At 37.8% G+C, this 24,866-nt stretch overlaps 1 protein-coding gene across 4 annotated transcripts in view; it reads left to right on the top strand.

The window, feature by feature from the left end:
- LOC150106232 (voltage-dependent calcium channel subunit alpha-2/delta-3-like) overlaps positions 1 to 24,866 on the top strand; it is a 2,133,114-nt gene that overhangs the window by 910,218 nt on the left and 1,198,030 nt on the right. For all 4 annotated transcript variants that reach the window (XM_090393048.1, XM_090393049.1, XM_090393047.1 and 1 more), the window contains one exon: positions 13,642 to 13,722. In XM_090393048.1, the coding sequence (XP_090249174.1) occupies positions 13,642 to 13,722 (81 nt within the window). The remainder of the gene's footprint in view (positions 1 to 13,641; positions 13,723 to 24,866) is intronic.

The raw sequence follows: 24,866 nt of genomic DNA, 5'->3' as shown, positions 1-24,866 counted from the left end.
CCTTTTGCTCTATCCAAGGAAGCAGTCACTTTATTGTAATAAGTAAGTAGATTACGAAAACATGACCTCCCTTTAGCAAATCCATGCTGTCCATCAAAGATAATACCATTGTTATCAACCCAAATCTGGATCCTAGTTCTCGCAAGCTTCTCTAACAACTTAACCACAACACCTGACACACAGATAGGCCTATAGTTTGATGCTTGAGTTCGATCACCTCCTTTATGAAGTGGCACAATCTTGCCTTCCTTCCACTCCTTAGGAACTTCACTGAGTGCAAGACTCATATTAAAAAAATATGTCAAGGCAGGTGTCAACTCCCTGGCACATTCTTTAAGAATACGCAGTGATATATTATCAAGTCCCACAGCCTTATTAACATCTAGTTTACTCAACTCCCCATACACCTCTTGCTCACCTACAGTCAGTCTCTACTCCCCATCATCAACAATCCCTCCATGAAGTCACATTCACAAGATTGAAAGGTCTTTATGAATTGTTACTTAAGTATCTCCACCACACATTCTGCATCAGCTGTCTTTATAACATTTTCTCCAATCAATGTCATCCTTCCATAATTATTCTTTTTTTGCTAGCTACATATCAAAAGAACTCCTTAGGATTCTTTTTGGATTCATTAGCCAACTGCTGTTCATACCTCTGTTTAGCTACCCTTACCAACCAAGTCACCCTCCTTGCTTGGTCTTTGTAGACCTCATGGAATTGGTTATTTCCACTTCTCTTATGCTGCCTCCACAATGCCCTTTTTCTCTGTATCACATGCTTAATCTCTTTATTCATCCATCTCACACCTACCTTATTTAACCTTCTCACCCTTGGAATACATTTAGACATTGCATCTACTAAACAGTTTTTGAAAATCTCCCAAGCTGCATTGATCTCATTTCCAGCTAACTCCGCATTCCACGCTACACCCGCAAGCTGTCTCCTGAGCTCTTCATAATCACCCCCTTGTAGTTCCACATATACCCTTTTCTCACAGAGGTCCTCGTAATGCTGGCTACCACCCAGGTTATCACCTCATGGTCACTCTCACCAATTGGTGGATGATTTGACACCTCACTTATAATTACATCCTCTGATGAGATGATCAAATTCAAGACCCTCAATCCTCGTGTGCCCTCTGTTACATACGGTCCGAGATAGTTATCCCTCAAAAACTCAAGAAATTCATTTTCTTTGCTTCCAGTTGCTATCTCATCATTCCAGTCTATATTGCCATAATTAAAATCACCCATAATGATCACCCTTTTCTTATTTACTTGGGTAATTTGATTGTACATTTCGTTATCATCACCATCTACATTACCTGGTTTATAACAACATCCCACCAAGTATTTGATTCCACTAACGTCTATCTCATACCATACTACCTGAAAACCATTGGCACTATTTCCCTCTTGCATCTCTACCTTATATGGACATAACTCTTTCTCTATCATCAATAGCACTCCCCCTCCCTTTTTACCCCTTCTGTCCTCATGAAACACATCATACCCTTCCATCTATATTCCTGTCAGAATGTCATCTTCTTCCAACCATGTCTCACTTATTCCGACAATTTTTGGGTGAACAGATGCAATTATTGCAACCATTTCATCTGCCTTGTCTCTTATACTTCTAGCATTTGCATACAAACACAACAGCTCATTTCTGAATCTACAGCTAGTTCCACTAATACCACTTACTTGATGTGATCTCTCCATGCTCGACTGGGGCTATTTCCCTTTCTGCTTCTTCATTTTAAAACCCTTTTAAATTCCAACTGTTTCCTCTTGATCCCTGTTCATCCCATTCCTTTCCTGCTTACACATGCTCACCTCCTCTTGGAGCATCCACCTTTCTCATGCTGTGTACCCCTGTCTATGCTGAGCCGCCCCGTTTCCCTGCTCCTCTTGCACACCCATTCTCTCATTTTCTATACTCATACCACTCACTTCCCCATTCATAACCACCTCTTCAATCTCTCCGGTGTTACTCTCCCGCTCTTCCACATCACTTCCCACTCGATCTGATTCATTCCCTCTATTCACTACTCTACCTTCCAGCCACAGTCTCTCCAAGTGACTCACACCATAACCACTCAAATGTAGTCCATCGCTCCCATACAGTTCATTTCATCCCTCAAACTCATTACACACACATTAACAAACTGTACTCCCATCTCTTCACACATTTCATCCAGCATGTCATTCATAATCCTTGCTCTCCACCTCATTTCACCACAGTCATACCTAGGCAACATGCTAACTACCTTTCCTGTCACACTATTCTCTTTTATCCTTCTAAGCAGCCTCTTGATATCCATTCTGACACACTCTTTGCCCTCTCTCAATTCATTCATACCTATTAATACTATTAACTCTTTTGCTCGCTCCTGCCTCATATCCAATGCCTCAATCACTCTACTCATTTTAGCACCTGGTAAACATAATGGAGTCACCATACAATGCTACTCGCTCATCTTTCGTTAACTCTTTCATGCCATCATTATTTATTTTAATAGTTTTAAATTTATTTTAACTACCCTTCCTGTTACACTATTCTCTTTTATCCTTCTAAGCAGCCTCTTGATATATTCTGACACACTCTTTTTCCTCTCTCAAATCATTCATACCTATTAATACTATTAACTCTTTTGCTCGCCCTTGCCTCATATCCAATGCCTCAATCACTCTACTCATTTTAGTGCCTGGAAAGCATACCTTGTGCATTCTATCTTCCAGCACACCTTTAATAATCGAGTCACCATACAATGCCACTCTCTCATCTTTCGTTAACTCTTTCATGCCATCATTATTTATTTTAATAGTTTTTACCCGAATTTTCTTAATTTCATTCCGCATCAATATCATTTCTTGCCTCATCCAATCCAATTCAACTTCCGAATCTCGCGAAACATTCTCTCTATCATTCAATTTTCTAACTTTCTAACTCTCAACCCCCTCTTATCACTTTCACTCTCATTTATCCTTCTTTGTTTCCGTACTCTCAGTCCCAAATGCTTCCAACTTTCGCTATCATTCTTCTCATTTTCACATTTATTCATCTTTCTTTGTTTCTGTACTTTCAGTCCAACATGCATCGAATATTCGCTATCATTCATTCTTTTTTCGCTATCATCCATTCTTTTGATTTTTTTCACTTTCGATTTCCATTTCTAGTTTCATTCATTCTCTCAATTTCGTTTCCTTCTGCCACTCTCACCTCACTTTCTTCCCTTTTAACTTCCGTTACGGTTTCTAAATCGCTACTTTTCTTTTTTACTGATTTTTTAATATTTTTTGCCTCTATTTCTCACCATCCTTCTCTTTCAAACATGCACTCATTTTCCCTGCGACAAACTCGCTACTAACACTTTCTGTCATCAATTTTATATTTGCATTCATCAATTCCTCGTTCAGATCACACTTCGCACAAACCCTCCTTCCATCCTCACCAAATATCCACAAATCATTTATGTAATCGAAATAATACATATAACAGACCTTACACTTAACGAAACGACTGAAATCAAAATTAAAGTCATGGAATGACAATGCCGCCGCCATTTTTTGCAGGTTACTAAGTCTAATATTAACAATTTTGTAATTAAGTTTTGGCAAAAAAATCCCCCACACTAATAAAACCAGTAGCACACAACGTTTACAGCCTCTCTTACTCAAACAATTACACATATATATTTAATTATTCCTAGAAAACTTATCCCAATCAGGAGGTCTTCTTATACATGTCAACTGCGCTTGACTCACTGATTGCACTATGTTTTTAATTTTTTACAAAGAATTAATTTATACAAACATTTTATTGTAATTTTGTTTATATATAAATACTGTATTGCTTCACTTAACTTTTGTATGTATATATTACAAAATATGTAATGTTTTGTGATATATTTCTGAGCAATCGTGTAAATCTGTAGCCTTGTGTTACCTTGTTGTAATTTTGTTAATATGTAAATACCACACTGCTAAACTTAATTTGGATGCATACATATTGTATAATAATTCCTCTTTAACTCTTTGTATTACTGTAATAACATTTGTTGTAATCTTATTGTAGTAATCTTATGTGTAGATAATGCATTCCTTGGCTTGGTGTTGTACATGCATTTTGTTTATTAACTTGTATTGTTGTCTAATTATGTACTACCTTAAATGCTGCAGTAATTTTGTTTATATGTAGATACTGCATTGCCCAGCTTAACATTTGTGCATACATATTATTTACAAATATTTTGACTAATTATGTATTGCTATAGGACACCTTGTATATTTGTGTAACCCTTCTAGTAATTTTGTTTATATTATTATTATTATTATTCAGGCCTCCATGGAGTCAAAGTCTCACCGTGGGAGGTCCTTCCTAAGAACATAAAGTCTGTCAAGACTCATCGAGGGGAGTTCCCCCTAAGAAACACAAAGTCTATCATATCACTCCTTAAACTCATTGACCGTTCTCGCTCCCACCACTCCATCAGGCAATGCATTCCACGGTTCAACCACCCTACACACAAAGAAACCACTAATTACCCTCTTGCTCACAGTTTCCTTTCGTAACTTCCAGGGATGGCCTCTTGTCATCACTCCTTCCTGCTGTTCAACCAAGCGAAAGAACTCCCCAGTGTCAACCCTATAACCACCTCTCAACAGTTTAAAAGTCTCAATCATATCACCTCTCCTTCTTCTATCCACCAAGCTCTGCAGTCCACATTCCCTCAGCAGATCCTCATAACTATGCTTGTACAATCCTGAAACCATCTTTGTCATCCGTCTTTGTATCTTTTCCACAATTAATTTATCCGCTTCAAATCCTGGGGACCAAATCTGAGAACAATAGTCCAAGTGTGGTCTGATCAGAGACTTATACAACGTAATGATAACCCTCTTATCTCTGCAGGTCAATGTCCTCATAATTGCAGCAATCCTCTGTATTACCTTCACCACCTTTGTAATATGTCCCCTAAACTTCAGGTTTCTATCAATCATCAATCCCAGATCTCTTGTTTCCACAACTTCCTCCAGTATAACTCTTCCCATAGAGTATGCAGCATCCCATCAATGTTTCCCAAACCTCAAGACCTTACATTTTGCTGCATTAAACTGACACCCCATTCATTTGCCAATCTATCTTGCTTATTTAAATCCTCTTGCAGGGCTACCACATCTGCACTATTACTAATAATCCTTCCCAGCTTTGCATCATCCGCAAACAACTGAATATCCCCTTGCAATCCACTGGCAATGTCATTGATATAAAGGTTAAACAACATAGGTCCTAGTACTGAGCCCTGTGGGACCCCACTTGTAACCCTCTGCCTCCTTGAAACTGCTCCACCATACACAACTCTCTGATACCTATCAGACAGCCAATCCTGAATCCAGTTGACCCATCTGACATCCAGACCCATGTGCTGCAACTTAAATATCAGCTTATCATGTGGCACCCCATCAAATGCCTTTGCTAAGTCTAAGAAAAATGCAGTATATGCCTTTCCCTCATCTAATGTTCTTGTAACTTTATTATAAAAGGCTAGCATATTGCTAAAACAAGAGCGTCCTTTTACAAATCCATGTTGACTCTTACAGATAACATTACCCTCATCTGCCTAATGCTGTATACGGTTCCTCACTACTTTCTCCAAAATCTTAACAACTACTGATTACACACAGACTGGCCTATAATTAGACACTTCCAGTCTGTTACCACCCTTACGCAATGGCATATATTACCTTCCTTCCATTCCCTGGGCATCTTTGCCAAAGCCAGACTTTCATTGAAAAGCCAGGTTAAATATGTAGATACCACATTTCCAAATTTTATTTTTATGCATGCATGTTGTATAATAATTCCTTTTTGCCTATTTATGTATGGTTGTAAAAACATCTGTTATAATTTTAACTATATTTAGATACTGTATTTCTTGGCTTGGTGTCTTGTACACGCATTTTGTTTATTTAACTTGTATTGTTGACAATTTTTGTACTACTGTAACCTTTAACCTTGTGTGTTGCTGTGCCCTATGCAGCAATTCTGTTTCTATGTAGATTCTGTTTTGTGGAACCTAATTTTTGTACAGGCATATTGTTTACAATTTTCTTTAACTGCTTATATAGTTGTAACCATAGTATGGTGCAGTATGATCTTTGTAGTTTTTGTGTGAAATCAACTATAAACCTAAACCTCCGATTCCCATCAGTGATGAGGAATCTTTATCTGGCTTCATTTGACTAAACGTGAGTTAGCCAGTCTCATAAGAAGGTAAGGGGATTTTTCACCCAGAAACTCGGGTTTTTCATCCCCCAGAAAAGGCAATACAAGAGAGTAGCAGCTATGTTCTAGAGCAGCTACTCTTTTGTATAATTGTATAATAGTGACTCAGTGGAAGATTTAAGTGAGAATGGCAATAGTGGAAAAAAGGTGATGTAGTATCCTGCGTGATGATTTAAATAAACTGGCACTATGGGCAAAGGACAGTTGTTATGAATTTAATGTTGTAGAATGTAAGGTAGTGAGTGCACTTCAGGTTGAAAAGATTGCCTAATTTGTATCATATTTATGGTAGTGGATTACAGGAAATTTAACTATCTGGGAATCTGGGAGTGATGGTAAATAGAGACTTAAAGTTTAGAGGACATATTGCAAGGTTTGGCAAAATTGGCTCAGACAGTTACTTGGATGCTAAAGAACACATTGACATATAAAGATTGCAATGTCACTATCCCTCTTTATGAGGCTAGGCAAAATAGGCTCAGACAGTTACTTGGATGCTAAAGAACACACTGACATATAAAGATTGCGATGTCACTATCCCTCTTTATGAGGCTAGGATTCAGCCATATTTTCACTACTGTACACAGATTTAGTCACCTAAGTTGCTTGGAGATCAGTAGGTGATGGAGAGAACTCAGACATGAGTGAATTCAGAAAAAAGCTGGTGATAGCTCTGTGGAATGCTGCCTATGAGGATATATAGAGGGTGTGTGAGTTGCAGAGACTGGTCAAGAGACAGATGAGAGGAAACATGAAAAAAACTTTAAGTTACTAAAGGGATTGTTTAAGACTGACACAAAAGAAAATTTTCAATATGTGATGAGTACAGAGAAGACAGGGAGCCACTCATGGAAGTTGTGCAAGAGTGTAGAGAATGAGTGGATTGGATTGCCAGAGGTAGTTGTGAGTGCAGCAACAGTGAAAAAGCTTAAAAAGAGGTATGATATATTGTGTGAATGATGATTAATATGAGTCTCTTGCAATGAGTGTTCGACACCATATAATCATAATAACAATAATATTAAATTGCAAAAGTCTTCCCAACCTTTGCAATATGGTATTGCTATTATTATTGTACGAGCACCTCCATGGAGTCTGACGACTCATCACAGGAGATCCAAATTATCGCACAATCTATCATATCTTGAACTCATTCAAAAAGCACTCACAGCAGACTCAGAAAACTCATTCCACTCGTTCACAACTATCCAAGCATTCTAGTCCTTACACCCCTACTAAGCACACCTTTATTCAAGTTCCAGAGATGACCTCTTGTTCTGTCCCCTCTAGCCAAGTGCTGAAATATTTCCCCTGCCTCACACGTATTAAACCCTTTAATTAACTTAAATCTTTCTATTATATCCACTCTTTTTTGCCCACCAACAAACTTCTGCATTCACACACCCTCAGTCTATTTTCATAGGGAACATTCCACAGATTATTATTATTATTATTCAGGCCTCCATGGAGTCAAAACACTCATCGTGGAAGGTCCTTCCTAAGAACATAAAGTCTGTCAAGACACATCGAGAGGAGGCCCCACCCCTAAGAAACACAAAGTCTATCATACCACTCCTTTAACTCATTGACCGTTCTCACTCTCACCATTCCATCAGGCAATGCATTCCATGGTTCAACCACCCTCCATGCAAAGAAACCACTCCTCACCCTCTTGCTCACAGTTTCCTTTCGTAACTTCCAATTCTTCAGGGACAAATATCTTAGGCAACATCTAATAGAGGGAACAAGAGGTTCAAGAGTTTTGGATTTGGTTATAGCATCAGAAGAGTTGATAATAACTGAAATGGCATCTCTCCCACCAGTTGGAGAGAGTGACCATATGGTTTTGACTTGGAAAATGAATATAAATGCAGGAGTATCAAAGAGATGGGAACGTACGTGGAATTATAAGGCAGGTGATTATAATAGTCTTAGACGTCAACTTGGGGAAGTTTCATGGAGGGAGGAATTGGAATGCCAGGATATCATTATTGCTTGTGAAATTGTGAAGGAATATTTGTTAGCAGCAATGGTAAGCTGTATTCCACGAGTGAAGAAGAGTACACAATTTGGAGTAAAGTGGATGACAAACAATATTAAACAGGAATTGCATGCAAAAAAGAGGCTATGTAAGAGATATATAGAGACAGGTGAAGAGAAGATGCATGAAGAATATAAGACACAGGCTAGGAAAGTGATTAGTATGGTAAGAAAGACAAAACTGGAATATGAGAAAAGATTGGCCCTAAGATCCAAAGAGAATCCTAGGGAATTTTTTTAGCTATGTAGCCAGTAGGAGGAGAAATGACTGTGGAAGAATGACATTGTGGGATAAAAATGGGAATAGAATGACTGATGCAGAGGACATAGTGGAATTGTTCAATGAACACTTTATTGGAGTATTTCATCCTGGAGGAGTCAATTTGAATACTTGAGGGATAGGGCATGTTCAAGATTTAGAGGTGCAGGATGAGAGTGTGTTCCAAATACTGAGTACTTTGGATGTCACTAAAGCTGTGGGGCTGGATGGTATTTCATAATGGGTTTTGAGAGAATGTGCTTAGAACTGACAGTGCCTTTAACCTGGCTTTTCAATGAAAGTCTGGCTGTGGGAAAGGTGCCCATGGAATGGAAGGAAGGAATGTAGCAGACTAGAAGTGTCTAATTATAGGCTAGTTAGTGTGTCATCAGTAGTTGTTAAGATCTTGGAGAAAGTAGTGAGGGACCGTATGCAGCATTGGGCAGATTAGGGTATTGTTATCTGTGAGAGTCAACATGATTTGTGAAGGGGTACTCTTGTTTTAGCAATATGCTAGCCTTATATAATAAAGTCACAAGGGCATTAGATGAGGGGGAAAGGCATATACTGCCATTTTCTTAGACTTAGCGAAAGCATTTGACAGGGTGATAAGCTGATATTTAAGTTGCAGCACATAGGTTTGGATGTCAGATTGGTCATCTGGATTCAGGATTGGCTGTCTGATAGGCATCAGAGAGTTGTGTATGGGGGGGGACAGTTTCAAGGAGGCAGAGGGTTACAAGTGTGGTCCCACAGGGCTCAGTACTGGGACCTATATTGTTTAACCTTTATATAATTGACATTGTCAGTTGATTGCAGGGAAGTATTTAGTTTTTTGTAGATGATGTGAAGCAGGGAAGGGTTATCAGTAATAGTGCAGATGTGGCAGCCCTGCAAGGGGATTTGAATAACCTAAACAGATGGGCAAATGAATGGGGATTTCAGTTCGATGTGCAGCAAAAGGTAAAGTTTAGAGGTTTGGGGATCCATCGATGGCAGGATGCATACTCAATTGGAGGAGCTGTAATGGAGGAGGTAGAGGAGAAAAGATCAAAGAGAACAAAACTGAAATTCAGGGAGCATATTGCAAAGGTGGTGAGAGTAACTCAGAGGATTGCTGGAATACTGAGAAGGACACTGACTTGCAGAGATAAAAGAGTTATCATTCCGTTGTATAAGACCCTGATCAGCCACACTTAGACTATTATTCTCAGATTTGGTCCCCAGGATTTGAAGGGGATAAATTGACTGTGGAAAGGATACAGAGGCAGAAAACAAAGATGGTTTCAGGACTGTACAATATGAGTTATGAGGATCGACTGAGGGAATGTGGACTGCAGAGTTTGGTGGATAGAAGGAGGAGAGGTGATATGATTGATACTTTTAAACTGTTGAGAGGCAGTTACAGGGTAGATATTGGAGAGTTCTTTCACTTGGTGGAACAGCGGGAAGGAGCGATGACAAGGGGCCATCCTGGAAAGTTACGAAAGGAGATTGTGTGCAAGAGGGTGAGGAGTGGTTTCTTTGCATGGAGGATGATTGATCCTTGGGATGCATTGCCTGAGAGAGTGGTTGGAGCAGGAATGGTCAATGCGTTCAAGGAGTGATATGATAAGCTTTGTGTTTCCTAAAAACGACCTGCCACAGTGAGTCTTTTGACTCCATGGAGGCCTGGATAATTAATAATATAAAAAAAATAAAAAACTATGGAAATTTAAACATGGATATAAAATAGATTTGAGTTGATTTTGTGTGTTGGTGGTGTAAGAATAAATTTTAGACATTTAGTGTGGTGTTGCTATAGGGTAGAAAATGTGGATGGGGTGTTTCTAAAATGTTTACACTCATAAGTGACAGGAGGAAGACAATAATGGGTGACTTTAACTACCCTGGAAACATTGATTGGAAATAGGAAAGAGCACATGTGAGTAAGGAGATTGAATTCATTCAGCTACTTAGGGGCAGCTCTGTTATGTAGCATGTATCTCATACACTGATAATAAAAGATGTTACCACAAGATCACTGGTTGGGGAAGGTGATAAGTATAGTGAGGAAGGAGAAATAGGTATATGAAATCATATTTGATGAAGCAGTCATGCAAAAGTCTAGAGAATTCTACAGGTATGTCACTAGTAATAGAAAGATGAATATTGAAGATTGATTTTTGCTGTAAATGAAACATGAGTCAACCTGCTGAAGATTTAGTGAAAATGTTCAATGCGTATGTTGTTATTATATTTCATGCTGGGGTTAGGAGTAGCATTGATTTAGCAATAGGAAGGAGGACAGAAGATTGACAGTACAAGATTAGAAGTGTCTAGAATATTAAATAACCTTGATGATGCTAATAAAGTTCCAGGAATGGATGGGATATCATGTATATTAAAAGAATGTGTGAAAGAGCTAGTAGAACCCCCAAATTGGTTGTTGAACAGTGGTCTGATAACAAGAACTGTCTCAGAAGAATGGAAAGAAGGAAAAATAGTGCCACTGTATGTGGGAGAATCGAAGACAGTAGTGTCCTATAGGCAAGCATGTAAATCAGATGTTAGAGAAGTTGTTTAGTTAGAGAAAATAAACCTGGACAGATGAGAATGAAAATCTTTGGGGAGAGAGAACAGCATGGACTTATTATGGAGAATCCTTGCTTTCATAATGTGGTTACATTTTATAATAGGGTAACTAGTGTATTGGATAGAGCAGATGCTTTTACAGTGATTGTCTGGACTTTGTTAAAGCACTTGATAGAGTACCACATTATCTCTAACCTATGTTATCCTCAAGCTGACTGATTATACAGCTTCAACATGCTCAATTTCAACAGTAGTTGAAATTGAGCATCTTAGGCTGGTAGTCAGTTGGTAGTTTGGTTATAAGGATGGCTAACAGATAGGAGCCAGTAAGTTGTGTGTGTGGGGGGGGGGGGGCATTGTTCCCTAAAGTGATGAGTGGGGTAATACAGGATGCTGTTCTGGGACCACTGTTTAATTTATTTTTCAATAATATAATTCAGAGTTTCAGAGGAGATATGTAATTGTTTTCTGATGATATTTAATTTTTGAAAAAGAAATGCCAGGAAATTTGTTGCAAGATGGTCTGAATAGGCTGATGCTTTGGGCTGAAGAATGGGGATTTCATTATAATGTTGCTAAACAGATGGAATGACATTTGTCTTAGTGGATGAACTATACTTCAGGAGGTGGAGAAGTCAAGGGATCTGGGGACCTCGGTGGATAGGTAACTCTAGCTCAAGGAACATATAGCAAAAGTTGTGCCACCTAGAAAATTACTGCCATTATGGGAAATTTCCTGAAAAGTACAGATAAGGAACTGATAATTCCCCTACATAAACATAAGGCAATAATCAGACTTTATTTGAATTTCTGTGTACAGATCTAATAACCTATCTATACTGATGATTGGGTAGCACTAGAGAGAAGAGAGAGCGTATGTGTGCAGAGGAAAATAATTAAGACTGTTTCAGAACTTTGGAATGTTGAGTATGAAGATAGATTAAGAGAATGTGGTCTGCACAGAATGATAGATAGGAGAAACAAGAGGTCATCCCTGGAAACTGTACAAAAACCAGGAAGAGTAAGGAAATCAAATAAAGATTTTTTACATGTGAGTGGTGAATGAGTGGAATAGATTTCCAGAACGGGATGTTAGTGTTCAAATGCTGAATGTCTTCAAGGTAAGGTATGATAGTTATTGTGGTATGTCAGCGTTCAACCTCTGGCACTGAATCTTTGGACTACATAGATACATAGAGGCTTGAAAGTAATACTAAAATATATAAAAAAAAATAAAAATAAAAAATGCTGTGATACAACCACCTCCTTCTCCCCATATATTAGCATAATCTTTATCATCTCTCCATGTGAGGCACCTGTTTGTGGTGGAGGATACCTCCCAGTGATGGTACTAGCCCTTTTCATTCTTCTCTTTTATTTTTTGATTTTCCTTACATATTCCTTGCTCTCCTTCTCTTGGATCATTTTTATTATCCTGTCTTCCAGACTACCATCTGAGATCCGATGCATTACTGCCATGTAATGTGAGCCATGGATATCTTGAAAGAGGGATCCTGGTAGTCTTGTACTGCTTTGGCCTCTGCTTAGGAAAGATGGGCAGTTCTGAATGGCCTGTATAGGATCAATTAGCTAGTGGGCTTGCCTGCAAGGATAAAGTGTGGTGCAGTAAGTTTCCTACCCCCATGGTCCAAGGACAGGGCCCAAGGCTTGCTGTTGTGCTCCTATAACGTCTGGAGTAGCCCTAGCATTCCCCTCTTGAGCACAGTCATTGCTTCTGGAGAGTGCATCCATGTCCTCTTTGGTAGGTAGGTAGGTACCGTGGCACTGTACAAAAAACACTTGAGCATGAATTCTTCATCCTCCAATGTTTTAGTGGACATAACAAAGTCCCAATTATGTAATGATACCATTGATACACCTTTCAATAACAGAAGTAAGAAACAAAAAAGACATATGATACCTGTATAAATACCAGTTTTTCTAATCATCCAAGCAACAGGGGAAAAGCCAATAGGGAAAATGTCACCTTCTTTATTCAAAACAACTTAGGACAAGCAGGATCGCCCAAAGCAGTTAAGAAACTACATTTTACTGATATCCTTGTACAAACATCATGTCACCAACATTCCAAAACACTACTCAGAGCAACAAAGTTGAGCAAGAAAAAACAAAGAAATGGAAAAGGAAAATATGTTGAGCGGGCAGATGAAAGGATACTGATTCAGCGGAAAACAAAGACCTAAGCAGACCAATTCAATTTATTGGTGCCTCAGAGGACTGAAATATAAGATTTCACAATACTGAAGACCTGGCAAATAACATATTTATTTGGAGGTTATTAATAATGTAAATTTATTATGGAGGCAATCACAGTATTCTGCATAAGATACACATCAAGAATTGATGAGCAATAACTTGTCTTTAAGATCTAAAATATACTATTTGTTAGAACTGAAATTGATCACATGTAAGTTAGCTTTGCTGAATTGTATTTTTTATATATTTTTATATAGACACAAACAGCAGATCTTTTGGGGGTTGCAGGCACAGATGTTCCAGTACAGGAGATCAAGAAGCTTGTTTCCCCATATAAGGTATAGTTAATGCTTTTGATAACATTTTTGTTAAGGCAACATTTATTACATGGCTCTGTGATGATTGCAAATAATGGTGCTGATATTTTTTATGTAAAATTACAAAATATAGAAAACTTCAAGAACTTCCATTTGAATGAAACGCTTATTATTAAAAAAACAATTTTTTAATGTTAATCCCACTATAAAAGTTTGAAAAACATCATGCATGGATGAGCAAAGAATTACATACTCCAGAATCCCTGTTTAGTGACCAAACATGGAAATTTTTCAAGCCACTTTATAGCTTTAATAATTAAAATAGTTTTAGTCTCACACCAGATAATGAAATTCTCTTACCTTGAACACATTCACCTACACACCAATGTACAAAGTGGTGTTCCAATCCACAAATTAGTGGTTGGAGATCAGTGACACTATGCACTTGGACAATCAGGCCAATTAGAAATCCATTTATTTATTAGTAATGCAAGTAGCAAAAGTGCATTGTACAAATGTGTTTTATGTGAGAGATGGTCTACCTTTGAATGAGGAAGAATGTACACATCTGGAGAGAATGTTGTTCTTCTGAACAGATGAGAGTGTTGGTGCAGTGAAACTAGAGTTATCTGGGTGGACGATATCAGGAGTGGTCACTTGAGAGAAGAGGAGAACGTATAGTGTCATTCAGAATCAGTGGAGTCTGAAAGGAATAATGATAGCTATATCAAAACGCTGAAAATGCGCTGATGTTTCTTTATAAAATGACAGGAGTATAAAGAAGATGAATTGGTGGCATTGATAGCTTCAGCCTCTCCACAGATTATTGGAATCAGTGAGACATTGGTGACAGACAATGATATACTGACAGGAATAAAAGTGGTTGGGTATATCATTTTCTGGCAGGATAGGAAGAACAAACATGGTGGTGGTGGTGTATTGATTATGATAAGGAATGAGTTTTGTCCTCCACAACTCAACAATCCTTCACTCTGAGAAGAGTAAAGGATTTGTAGAGCAATGACACTAATGGTTTTGAGAGCATATAGTATAAGGTGGAGATTAGCAGGACAGGATATTTAGTGGGATGTTGGTATAAGCCAGGGAACATACATACAGAGTGAAGAACAAACGTTGTTTAGGCAGTTGAGCTTGGAAAGTGTGAAACAAATGATCATTAGGGGAGATTTGTAGGGCACTGGCACTAATGGTTTTGAGAGCATATAGTGTAAGATTGAGGTTGGCGGGACAGGATATTTAGTGGGATGTAGGTATAAGCCAAGGAGCATAGAGAGTGAAGAGCAAAAGATGTTTAGGAAGTTCAGCATGACAAGTGTGAAACAAATGATCATTATGTCAGATTTTAACTACAGCAATATAAATTGGGAAGAACAAACTGCATCAAGTAGTAAAGGAATAGATTTTTGGATCCTTGAGAGACAAATGTCTTAAGTGTAGGAGAAGGAACATGAGGTTCCAGAGTTTTGGATTTGGTCATAACATCAGATTGTAACTGAGATAACATCACTCTGCTGGAGAGAGTGGCCATGTGGTTTGATTAGGATGATGAATAGACATGCAGGAATATCAAGGAGAAAGCAATTTATGTAGAATTATAAGGCAGGTAATTATACTAATTTTAGAACTCAGCCTGGGGAAGTTTCCAAGGAAGAATTGAGGAATTCTTGAATGGAAGAGTCAAAAGATAACGTCCCTCCAATTCCACGAATTGGAAGGACAAGTTATCATCAGTGCAAGGGAATTAGTGAAGAAATATTCATTAGCAGCAAGTTGCATACCTTGAGTGAAAAGAGAATATAATTTAGTGTCAAGTGGATGACAAACAACATTAAATGGGAACTGCAGGTAGAAAAAATGTTATGTAAGAGATATAAGGAGAGGGGTGGAGAGCAGATGCATGAATAATATAAGAATCAGACCACGAGAGTAACTAGTATGGTAAGGAAGGGAAAATATGAGTAAATATTGGCCATGAGATCAAAGAAGGGAAATCCTATGGAATTCATTCGTTATGTGGAACAGTAGGAGATTGTGGAAGAATGCCGCTGTTGGTTAAAAATGGGAATAGAGTAATTGATGCAGTGGAGTTGTTTAATGATCACTGTATTGTGGTATTTCATCCCAAAATATAGGTTTTAATAATATAGGGATGAGGAGGGTACGACATTTAGAAGTGGAGGAATGCGATGAAAATATTGAGTATTCTGGATGTCAATAAGGCAATGGATGGGATTTTGCCATGGACTTTGAGGAAATGTGCTAAAGAAGTGACAGCTCCATTGCCCTGGCTTTTCAATGAGAATCTTACTGTGAGGGTGAGATAGTGCTATTTCATAAGGGTGGTAGTAGAGTGGAAGTGTGAGTTTATGTACAATACTATGCATTATATAAAGGGACATTACCCAGATGAGTTTCGACCTCTATTGAGGTCTCGTCATTGGCAGCCAAAACACCTAAAGGATGTGTTCTTTGCATTATGGGATACTAAGGAAATTAATGAGTTAAGTCATTAGTCTATATACAAGCAGCCCACTCATGAAGATACGTCATATGCAAACTTTGTTTTCACAAGAATTCTTGTAAATTCTTTGTTTTCTTGTGAATATTCACAAAGATGTAAAGATATCTATATGTACAAGGCAATAGAGAAGAATAGAGATCTGCAAGTTGTCCAACTTTGTCATGCAGACTGCAGACAAGCATATACAAAAGAACATGCAAGTATATTATTATGTCTATATACAAATGCTAAGAGTACCAAAAACAAAGGGATAATTTGTTGCCTTGGTCAATCTTGGAACCTCAGATTGTAAGCATTAGTGAGACCTGACTATCAGAATCAGATATACTAACTGGCATTGAGTGTAAAGGGTACAGTAATTTTAGGAAGGATAGACAGGAGAAGAATGGACATGCTGCTAATGATATTAAATGACTTGAACCAGTTAGTGTTGAGACCTATGCTTATAGTACTAGAAACAGTATTTCATGTGGCAATAAATTTTAAGCCATCGAGTGTGAGGTGGAATCTCAAGAGATCAATTACATAGTGGGGTGTTCTTACAGGCCTGATGGATCAGTTGCAAGTGATGAAGAAATGCATTACCAAATAAAGACAATAGGTGCAAAAAGAGTAATCATAATGGGAATGTTAATTATCTGAACATCGATATTGGGTAGCTGGAAAATAGAATGAGAAGAATAAAACTGAATTTACTGAGCTGTTGCAAGACAACCTCTTCAAACAGCATGTGATAGAAGGAACTCAAAGTCAAAGAGTGTTATATTTGATTATAGTGTCAAAGGGTGTTTCAGTTAAAGTCATAACTATTCTGCCTCTGGTGGGTGAGAGTAATCATGCTGTACTCACTTGGGAAGTGACAAAGCATCAAAGTTGAGCAAGAAAAAAACAAAGAAAAGAAAAATATGTTTACATGATGAACTACAAAGCAGGAAATTATGACCAACTGAGGAGCGTACTGAGTTCAGCAGAATGGTATTGGTTGGTGCATGGAAAGATTATTGACAGTACATGGGAAGCATTTAAAAAATATTTAAATGATGCAATATCAGAATGTGTCCTGAGAGTTCGAAGAATAATTAGGGTAAGAATCAAATGGATGTGTAACCTTATTAAGCAAGAGAGTCGTAAGAAACGGATGATGTGGAGAGAATATCATGTGCATAAGGATGATGTATGTAATGAAAATCATAAGCATCAGGCAACAATGGTCACAACTGCTGTATGGAAGGCTAAGTCTGATTATGAAAAGAATGTGGCTGTACAAACTAAAGACAGCCCACAATAATTCTATTGATATGCTGCAAGTAAAGCAAAAGAAAGAACGAATATGAAAGAATAACTATACTGAATGCAGATGGTGTGAGGGTGACAGATGCAGTGGAGATTGTTCATCTAATGAGTGCCCAATTTCCTAAAAGCTATCAACCTGGTGTATGCAACACTGAGTTCACTGCTATCTCTTCACTGAATGAAGAAACTCATGAAGAGGAGGTATTAGAATTTGAACTGTTACAGAATTTGAACTGTTACACAAACTGAATAAAAATTCAGCAATAGGGACTGATGGAATATCAGCACGGGTCCTAAAAGAGTGTTTAGTTGAACTGGCCATTCCTTTGACCAGGCTATAATTTATGAATCTCAGAACAGGGAAGATTCCACAGAAATGGAAAGAATGTATGGAATCCCATTGCACAAGGGTGGTGCAAAGACTGATGTATCAAACTATCAACCAATTAGTATCTCAGGAGTGGTGGTGAAGATTTTGGAAAAATTGGTTTGGGCTCACATTCAGAAAGGAGTTGACAGTGAATCTCTACTTTGCAATGAACAGCATGGGAAGTTTAGTATGGGAAGGTCACATATTAGCAACTTGCACACATTCTATAATAACGTTACTATTGAACTAGACAAGGAGAACAGATACACCATGATACTTTTGGATTTTGCTAAGGCTTTTGACAGAATACAGCATGATAGACTGTTGCATAAATTGGAGAATATGGATTTGGGTTATAGAATATTAGCATGGATAAGAGGATGGCTGACTGACAAATATCAAAGTGGTATACGGGGGATGTGAGTCTGCAAGATTTAAGGTAACCAGTGGTGTACCGCAAGGATCAATTTTAGGTCCACTGTTATTCAATCTGTACATTAATGATATTGAGAATGATTAGACAGGCAACATACAGCTATTTGCTAATGATGCAAAGATAGGTAGGGTGATCAGGAATGCTGCCGATATGCAGTTCTGGCAGAATGATTTGGATAGGCTGGAATTGAAAAATGTCATGAGAAAATGATATCAGTCCAATGTCACGAAATGCAAAGTCATGCACTTCAGCATGATTGGATATCCAGTGTAATATTATATTGTTGGGATTATGCTAGAAGAAACTGGTCGGGCTAGGGATCTTGGAGTGTTAGTAGATAGCAAGTTGAATTTCAGGGGCCAAGTAGCAAAGAATGCAAATACAACTCAAAAGATAATCGCAATGGTGAAATGAACTTGACATGTAAAGATAAGGATGTGATTTGTCACTTTACAAGCCCTTGATTAGATCTCACTTGGACTACTGTGCACAGGTCTGGTCTCTTGGTTTCCGTTGTGATTCTGAAACAGTGGAAAGAGCTTGAAGGAGAGTATTGAAAATGATATCAGGATTGTGGAATACTGATTATGAAAACAGATAAAGAATTTGTAGACTGAAGCCACTAGCAAACAGGAGAAAGAGGGAAGATATGACTTAGAGACTCCTGAAAGGATCATACAGGATTTCAGTTGAATGATTTTTCATTTTATGGAGAGTGGTTAAAGAACAAGAGGACATCCTGGAAAGCTGAGAATTAATGCTGCTAAGGAGTGGGTGACGGTTTGATTTTTCTCTCATAGGGTGGTGTGTGATTGGAATGGATTGCCATTGGATGTTGTGTGTGCAAACAATGTGCATGAATTCAAGAATAAGTATGATAGCTGGTATGTGTAGTATGTGGCCTCCCTTGATGAGTCCATATCTCCCTGGAGGTCTCTCTCTTAATAATAATAATAATAATATTATTATTATCAAATGCAGATGGGCTGTCAATTTGGAATTTAGCTGACCAAAGTGTGATTTAAGCTTTAATCACACTTTGGTCAGCTAAATTCCAAATTGACAGCTAAATTCCAAATTTATTCTTACAAGCTTAAATCACAATGTAAAATGATGGTACAACATGACAGAATTTCATGCCAGCTGGGGTATAATCCAGTTAAACAAGGACCCGATTGTTTTCGCTAGGGAATCAGGACAAACAGAGAAAAGTCGGCTATGGGAACAAATCCTGAAAAACATCCCATCTCAACATCACTACAGTTCAAGATCATTACTATCAACATGAGAAGCCTGAATGGCAAAGAAATGGAACTAGCAGAAGAATGGGATAAGTACCAGATCAACATAATAGGGGTTACTGAAACAAAAAAGACAAAAACTGGTGAGATCTTTCTAAGCAATAAATACAAAATGTTGTATTAAGGCAATGACAATTAGAGAAAAGAAAGAGTAGGTATATATAGTATTCAACACTAAATACGAGGCTAATCTTCAATATCAGGCAATATCAAGTAGAGTGATGTGGGCAAATATTAGAATGGGAAACAGGACAAAGATACTAATTTGTGCCTATGATCCCACAGAAGCTTCTACTAAGGTAGAAGTGGAGGAATTTTTTGAGGCTTTAGAGAAAGCAACTGGTACAGTGAATAAGGAAAAGTTGGTCCTTGTGGAGATCTAAATAGTAGAGTAGGAAATGATCGGTAGACATAGAGAAATATTTTAGGAAAATTTGGAGAAAAGAGGAAAACTAATAATAATGGCAAATACCTGTTGGATTTTTGCTCAGGACATGGACTGGTTATTGTTAACACAATGTTCCAACATAAAAATGTACAGAGAAATGAAAGAGTGTACATAGGATTTAAAATTGGAAGTGATCCATTTAATCCTGAGCAGGATAAAAGAGAATTTCATATTATTATTATTAGTAGTAGTAGTATTACCCTAAGACCCCATGGAATCAATGACTCATCCAGGAGGTCCTTTTGTCATACACACAGCTCATCATACCATGCCTTAAACGCACTCAAATTCTCTGCTGACACCACACTCTCAGGCAAGGCATTTCAATCATTCACACTCTGTATGCAAAAAGCCTTCTTTTATCTTGTTCACACCCTCTATATACAGCTTCCAGGGATGACCTCTTGTTCTCCCCTGATCTTCCGCTGCTTTCTGTAAAACTACTTCAACATTGATCCTATAACAACCCCTTACGAACTTGTCGGTCTCTATCATATCATCCCTCTTCCTCCTACCCACCAAACTCTGCAGATTGCATCTTATCAACCTTTCCTCATATTCGACATCCCAGAGATCAGAAACTACCTTAGTAAGTCGCCTGAGAACTCTTTCCAATGTCTCTTCATCCTCTGTGCACAGTAGTCCATGTGTGACCTAATCAGAGCCTTATACAATGGAAACAGAATCTCTTTATTTCTATAAGTCAGTGTCCTCTGCATCATTTACAGAATTCATTGTGTTGTCCTCAAAATTTTGGCAATGTGTCCTCTTAAATTTTAGATCCTTATCCACCATCACCTGAAGATCTCTTTTTTCTTCCATTTCCAACAATATATCCCCAACAAGTGTAAATTCTATATCTCATCTTTGTTTCCCAAATTTAAAAACCTTACATTTTGCAACATTGAACAGCAATCCTCACTTCTTTGCCCATTCACTTAATCTATTCAAGTCTTCTTGTAAGGCCACAACATCTGCTCTTGCTTCATAGTTCATCCCAGCTTTACATCATCTGCAAACAACTGAATATCTCCATCCAAATCTTCCTGAATATCATTAACATACAAATTAAACAGCAATGGCCCTAAACACAGACCCCTTTTTTACACCATTAGTGACTTTCCTCTTCCAGAATATTGCTCCCACATACACAACTTACTAATGCTTATCAGATAGCTAATCTCTGATCTAATACACTAATCTAATATCACCCCGTCTGCTCTAGTTTGACTATCAACTTTTCATGCAGTAATCTATCAAAAGCTTTTGCAAAATCTGAATATACTACTGTGTATCCCTCTTCTCTGTCCAAGGAAGCTGTCACCTTATTGTAATAAGTAAATAGATTACTAAAGCATGAGCTCCTTTTAGCAAATCCATGTGGTTCATCAAAGATACTACCATTGTTGTCAACCTAATTCTGGATTCTGGTTGTCACTAGCCTCTCCAACACTTCAACCACAGCATCTGACAAGCAGATCTATCCCAATGGCTTTAACAGGCCTTTAAGGCCCACAACCTTCTAAGCATGCTTGGATTTCGTAACCGAAATACGAAGATAGAATGGTCACTCCTATGCCTCAAGGCCTCAAGGTATTCTTGGCTGTATCCCTGTGTGTTCACGGGGCCAGTTTGCCTGCTTGCGGGATGAAAAACACCAGATAAACTGGCGGAAAAAACCCTACTGCCTGCGCCCAAGACTGGCTAACTTGGCTATGGCTGAGGAAGATCCTTCAGCTCCTCACGTCTCCGACGGGAATCGAACCTAGGACACTCCTTCCCCAGGCATATGGTTGCGAAGCACAAAGCCACTAGGCTAACCGCACGGACTCTGACAAGCAGATAGTCCTATAATTTGATGCTTGATTTCTATCACCTCCCTTATGGAGTGGCACAATCTTGTCCTCCTTCAACTCCTTTGGAACTCGACTCAGTACAAGACTCATATCAAACAAATATGTCAAACCAGATCTAATTAAAAAAGCATGACATCTTCTATAGCGGACATCACAGTCCCGTTAAAGACATATTACTAACCTCTGTTAAAGGTAAGTAACTAGACTTATCATAGACCAATAGTCTCTCCAATACCTTCCCAATTAATTTATAATTGGTTCATCAGCATTAGCTCTACCTTGTATGATGAAATTATCTTGCCCACCATCCATCCCATGAAGAATCCACATCTATCCTTCTGTTCAGTTTTTCACTTGTCATTAACCACCTTACCGGCTATTATGGATTAAATATGCATCCTCATATGCTTCGTATCCATCATATATTTCAATGTAATGCCAATGGTATTACAATTTTAATAAGTACTTTGCATCCACGGTAACTTGGACGTATATATACGTCCTGGCCGGTAGCATGGTTAAGAGATCTAATGGGGCTGCATGGAATGTATACTTTACTAACTTGAAGCTTATAAACTAAGCTATTTCTAATGCACTTTCCTACCATTCTCATTCACTGAGGTCATTCTTTCATTATCCTTATTATTTACCTCATATTCTTTTAGTTGCCAGATAGCAAAATTATTCTTTTGGCTTTCCCTTTGCTTCTCAAGCTAACTTATTTTCCTAGTCTAATTTCCCCCTTCTTACCATGGATTACCAGACACTCTTGATTCAGCCAGAGAGGCATGTGGTGAGGTTATCTGCAAGGATAGAAAAATCAGAACTCCATTGTGAACATAACTCAGTTTTTTAGGGAAAGACAATGTATACTGTTATATTAATTAAAAAACTTTAATTAATACTTCCTATATTTTGCTAATGTTACATTACCATCTTCAGGGAACATAAAATTAATGATATGTGCATGCATGCACATATCAGCTAATATCAGGATATCTGAACATAAGGATTATATCCGTTTCCACCAATACAGCCACTCAGGATTTGCTGACCATGCTTTGGACACCCACCACAAAATACGCTGGAAGAAACCTTACTACATCGCAGCAAGTATAAATATGAGAAATTATTCCTGGAATCAGTCTCAGCTCTAAAAAATCCCCAAACTTCAACAAATTTGGATGCATGAGACTGCCCCAAATATGTGAAGCTTGCATTCTTAGAACATCAGTCCAACAGCCAAGACTACTACCCAATTTAGCCCACTAGGTGGCACCTTTTAGGACTCTAGGACTGACTTCAGTTGTTGTCTTCAGCCATATTTATTCAGTGTTAGTGCCTGAGTGCATATCATTAATTTTATGTTCCCTGAAGATGGTAATGTAACATTACCAAAATATAGGAAGTATCAATTAAAGTTTTTTAATTAATATAACCGTATACGTTGTCTTTCCCTAAAAATTGACAGTTATGTATCATCGATGTATAAGTTTATCTACAAGAATTCCATTGTGGACACAGGAAGTCAAAGAGGCAGTGAAGGAAAACAAGAAAGCATATTGAAAGTTCCTGGTGAATAAGTCAGCTTGTGCTCTTAGAGAATATAGAGATCAGTGTAAGAAAGCTAAACACCATGTAAAACTAAAACTAGCTAAACAAAAGTCATAGGAAGACTTTGGTAAGAACACAGAAAATAAATAGCGCATAGAAAAGCTTATGTGTTCATCATACATGTTGATTAATTTTGATGGTATATATTAGAACACAGACTAATAAGTAAATAATGAATTTATTGACTATTGCTGATATTTCATTGGTATTCTAACCAGCATCTTCAGAGCATAAAAAACAGTTTGTCACAGTGCATGAGACAACAACAATCTGGTGTAACAATGGGACTAGTTGGAATAATTGTAGTTACAACACAAAGATTAAAGTCCTAATTAGGCACCCTCTATGTTAAAAAAAAAAAAAAACGAGAAAGAAAGCAGGTATTAGTTATATCTTACGATGACTGTCTCCCAAATCTTAGTCAAATTTATACAGACATGCTTGTTGAGGTTCGGAGTGTTTATAGAATCAACAGAAGCCTTGAAACATACTCCAAACCTCAACAAGTATGGCTGTATAAATTTGCCTAAGATTTGGGAGATAATCATCTTAAGACATAACTAACACCTGCTTTCTTTCTCATTTTTACATAGAGGGTGCCTAATTAGGACTTTAGTCTTTGTGTTGTAGGTACAATTATTCCAATGAGTCCCATTGTTATACCAGATTGTTGTTGTCTTGTGCACTGTGACAAACTGTTTTTTGTACTCTCAAATTGCTGGTTAGAATACAAGCAAAATATCAGCAATAAGTCAATAAATTAATTATTTACTTATCAGTCTGTGTTCTAATATATACCATCAAAATTAATCAACATAGAAAATAAATATGAGGAAGGTAGCAAAATATTCTAGAGGCTGTTGAAAAAGCTCAGAAATGGAGGAAACAGTGCTGTAAAAGGAATTAGAGATAATTAGGTGACATGAAAACTGGAGAAAAAGATATCCTTGATAAATTTAGTTTAATCGTTTATCCAGGTGTAAGCAAATAAAGTTTGCACCTGAAAGTATCTTCAGGACTGAGGCAACTCGTGGTAAAGATGAACCAAGCTCTCATCACTCCTTGTCTCAGTATCTCCCATTATGCAAAGCACATCTCCTTGCAGATATGTATAATGCTATGCATTAAGGGAAGGGCCACTACCCAGACCGGTTTCGACCTTTATTGAGGTCTCGTCAGTGGGAGCCAGACCCAGAAGTGGTGATACTAAGGCAGAAGCAATGGAGAAGTCATACTTACCTATACGAGTTGCCAAAAGGTGTACCACTTTATTATTAAAAAAAAAAAAAAAAAAAAAAAAAACCT

The sequence above is a fragment of the Typopeltis vanoorti genome, chromosome 5 (assembly GCF_054136105.1).
Source record: "Typopeltis vanoorti isolate ZY-2024b chromosome 5, IOZ_Tvanoo_1.0, whole genome shotgun sequence".
Lineage (NCBI taxonomy): Eukaryota > Metazoa > Arthropoda > Arachnida > Uropygi > Thelyphonidae > Typopeltis > Typopeltis vanoorti.
This window is presented reverse-complemented; position numbering and strand designations above follow the sequence as displayed.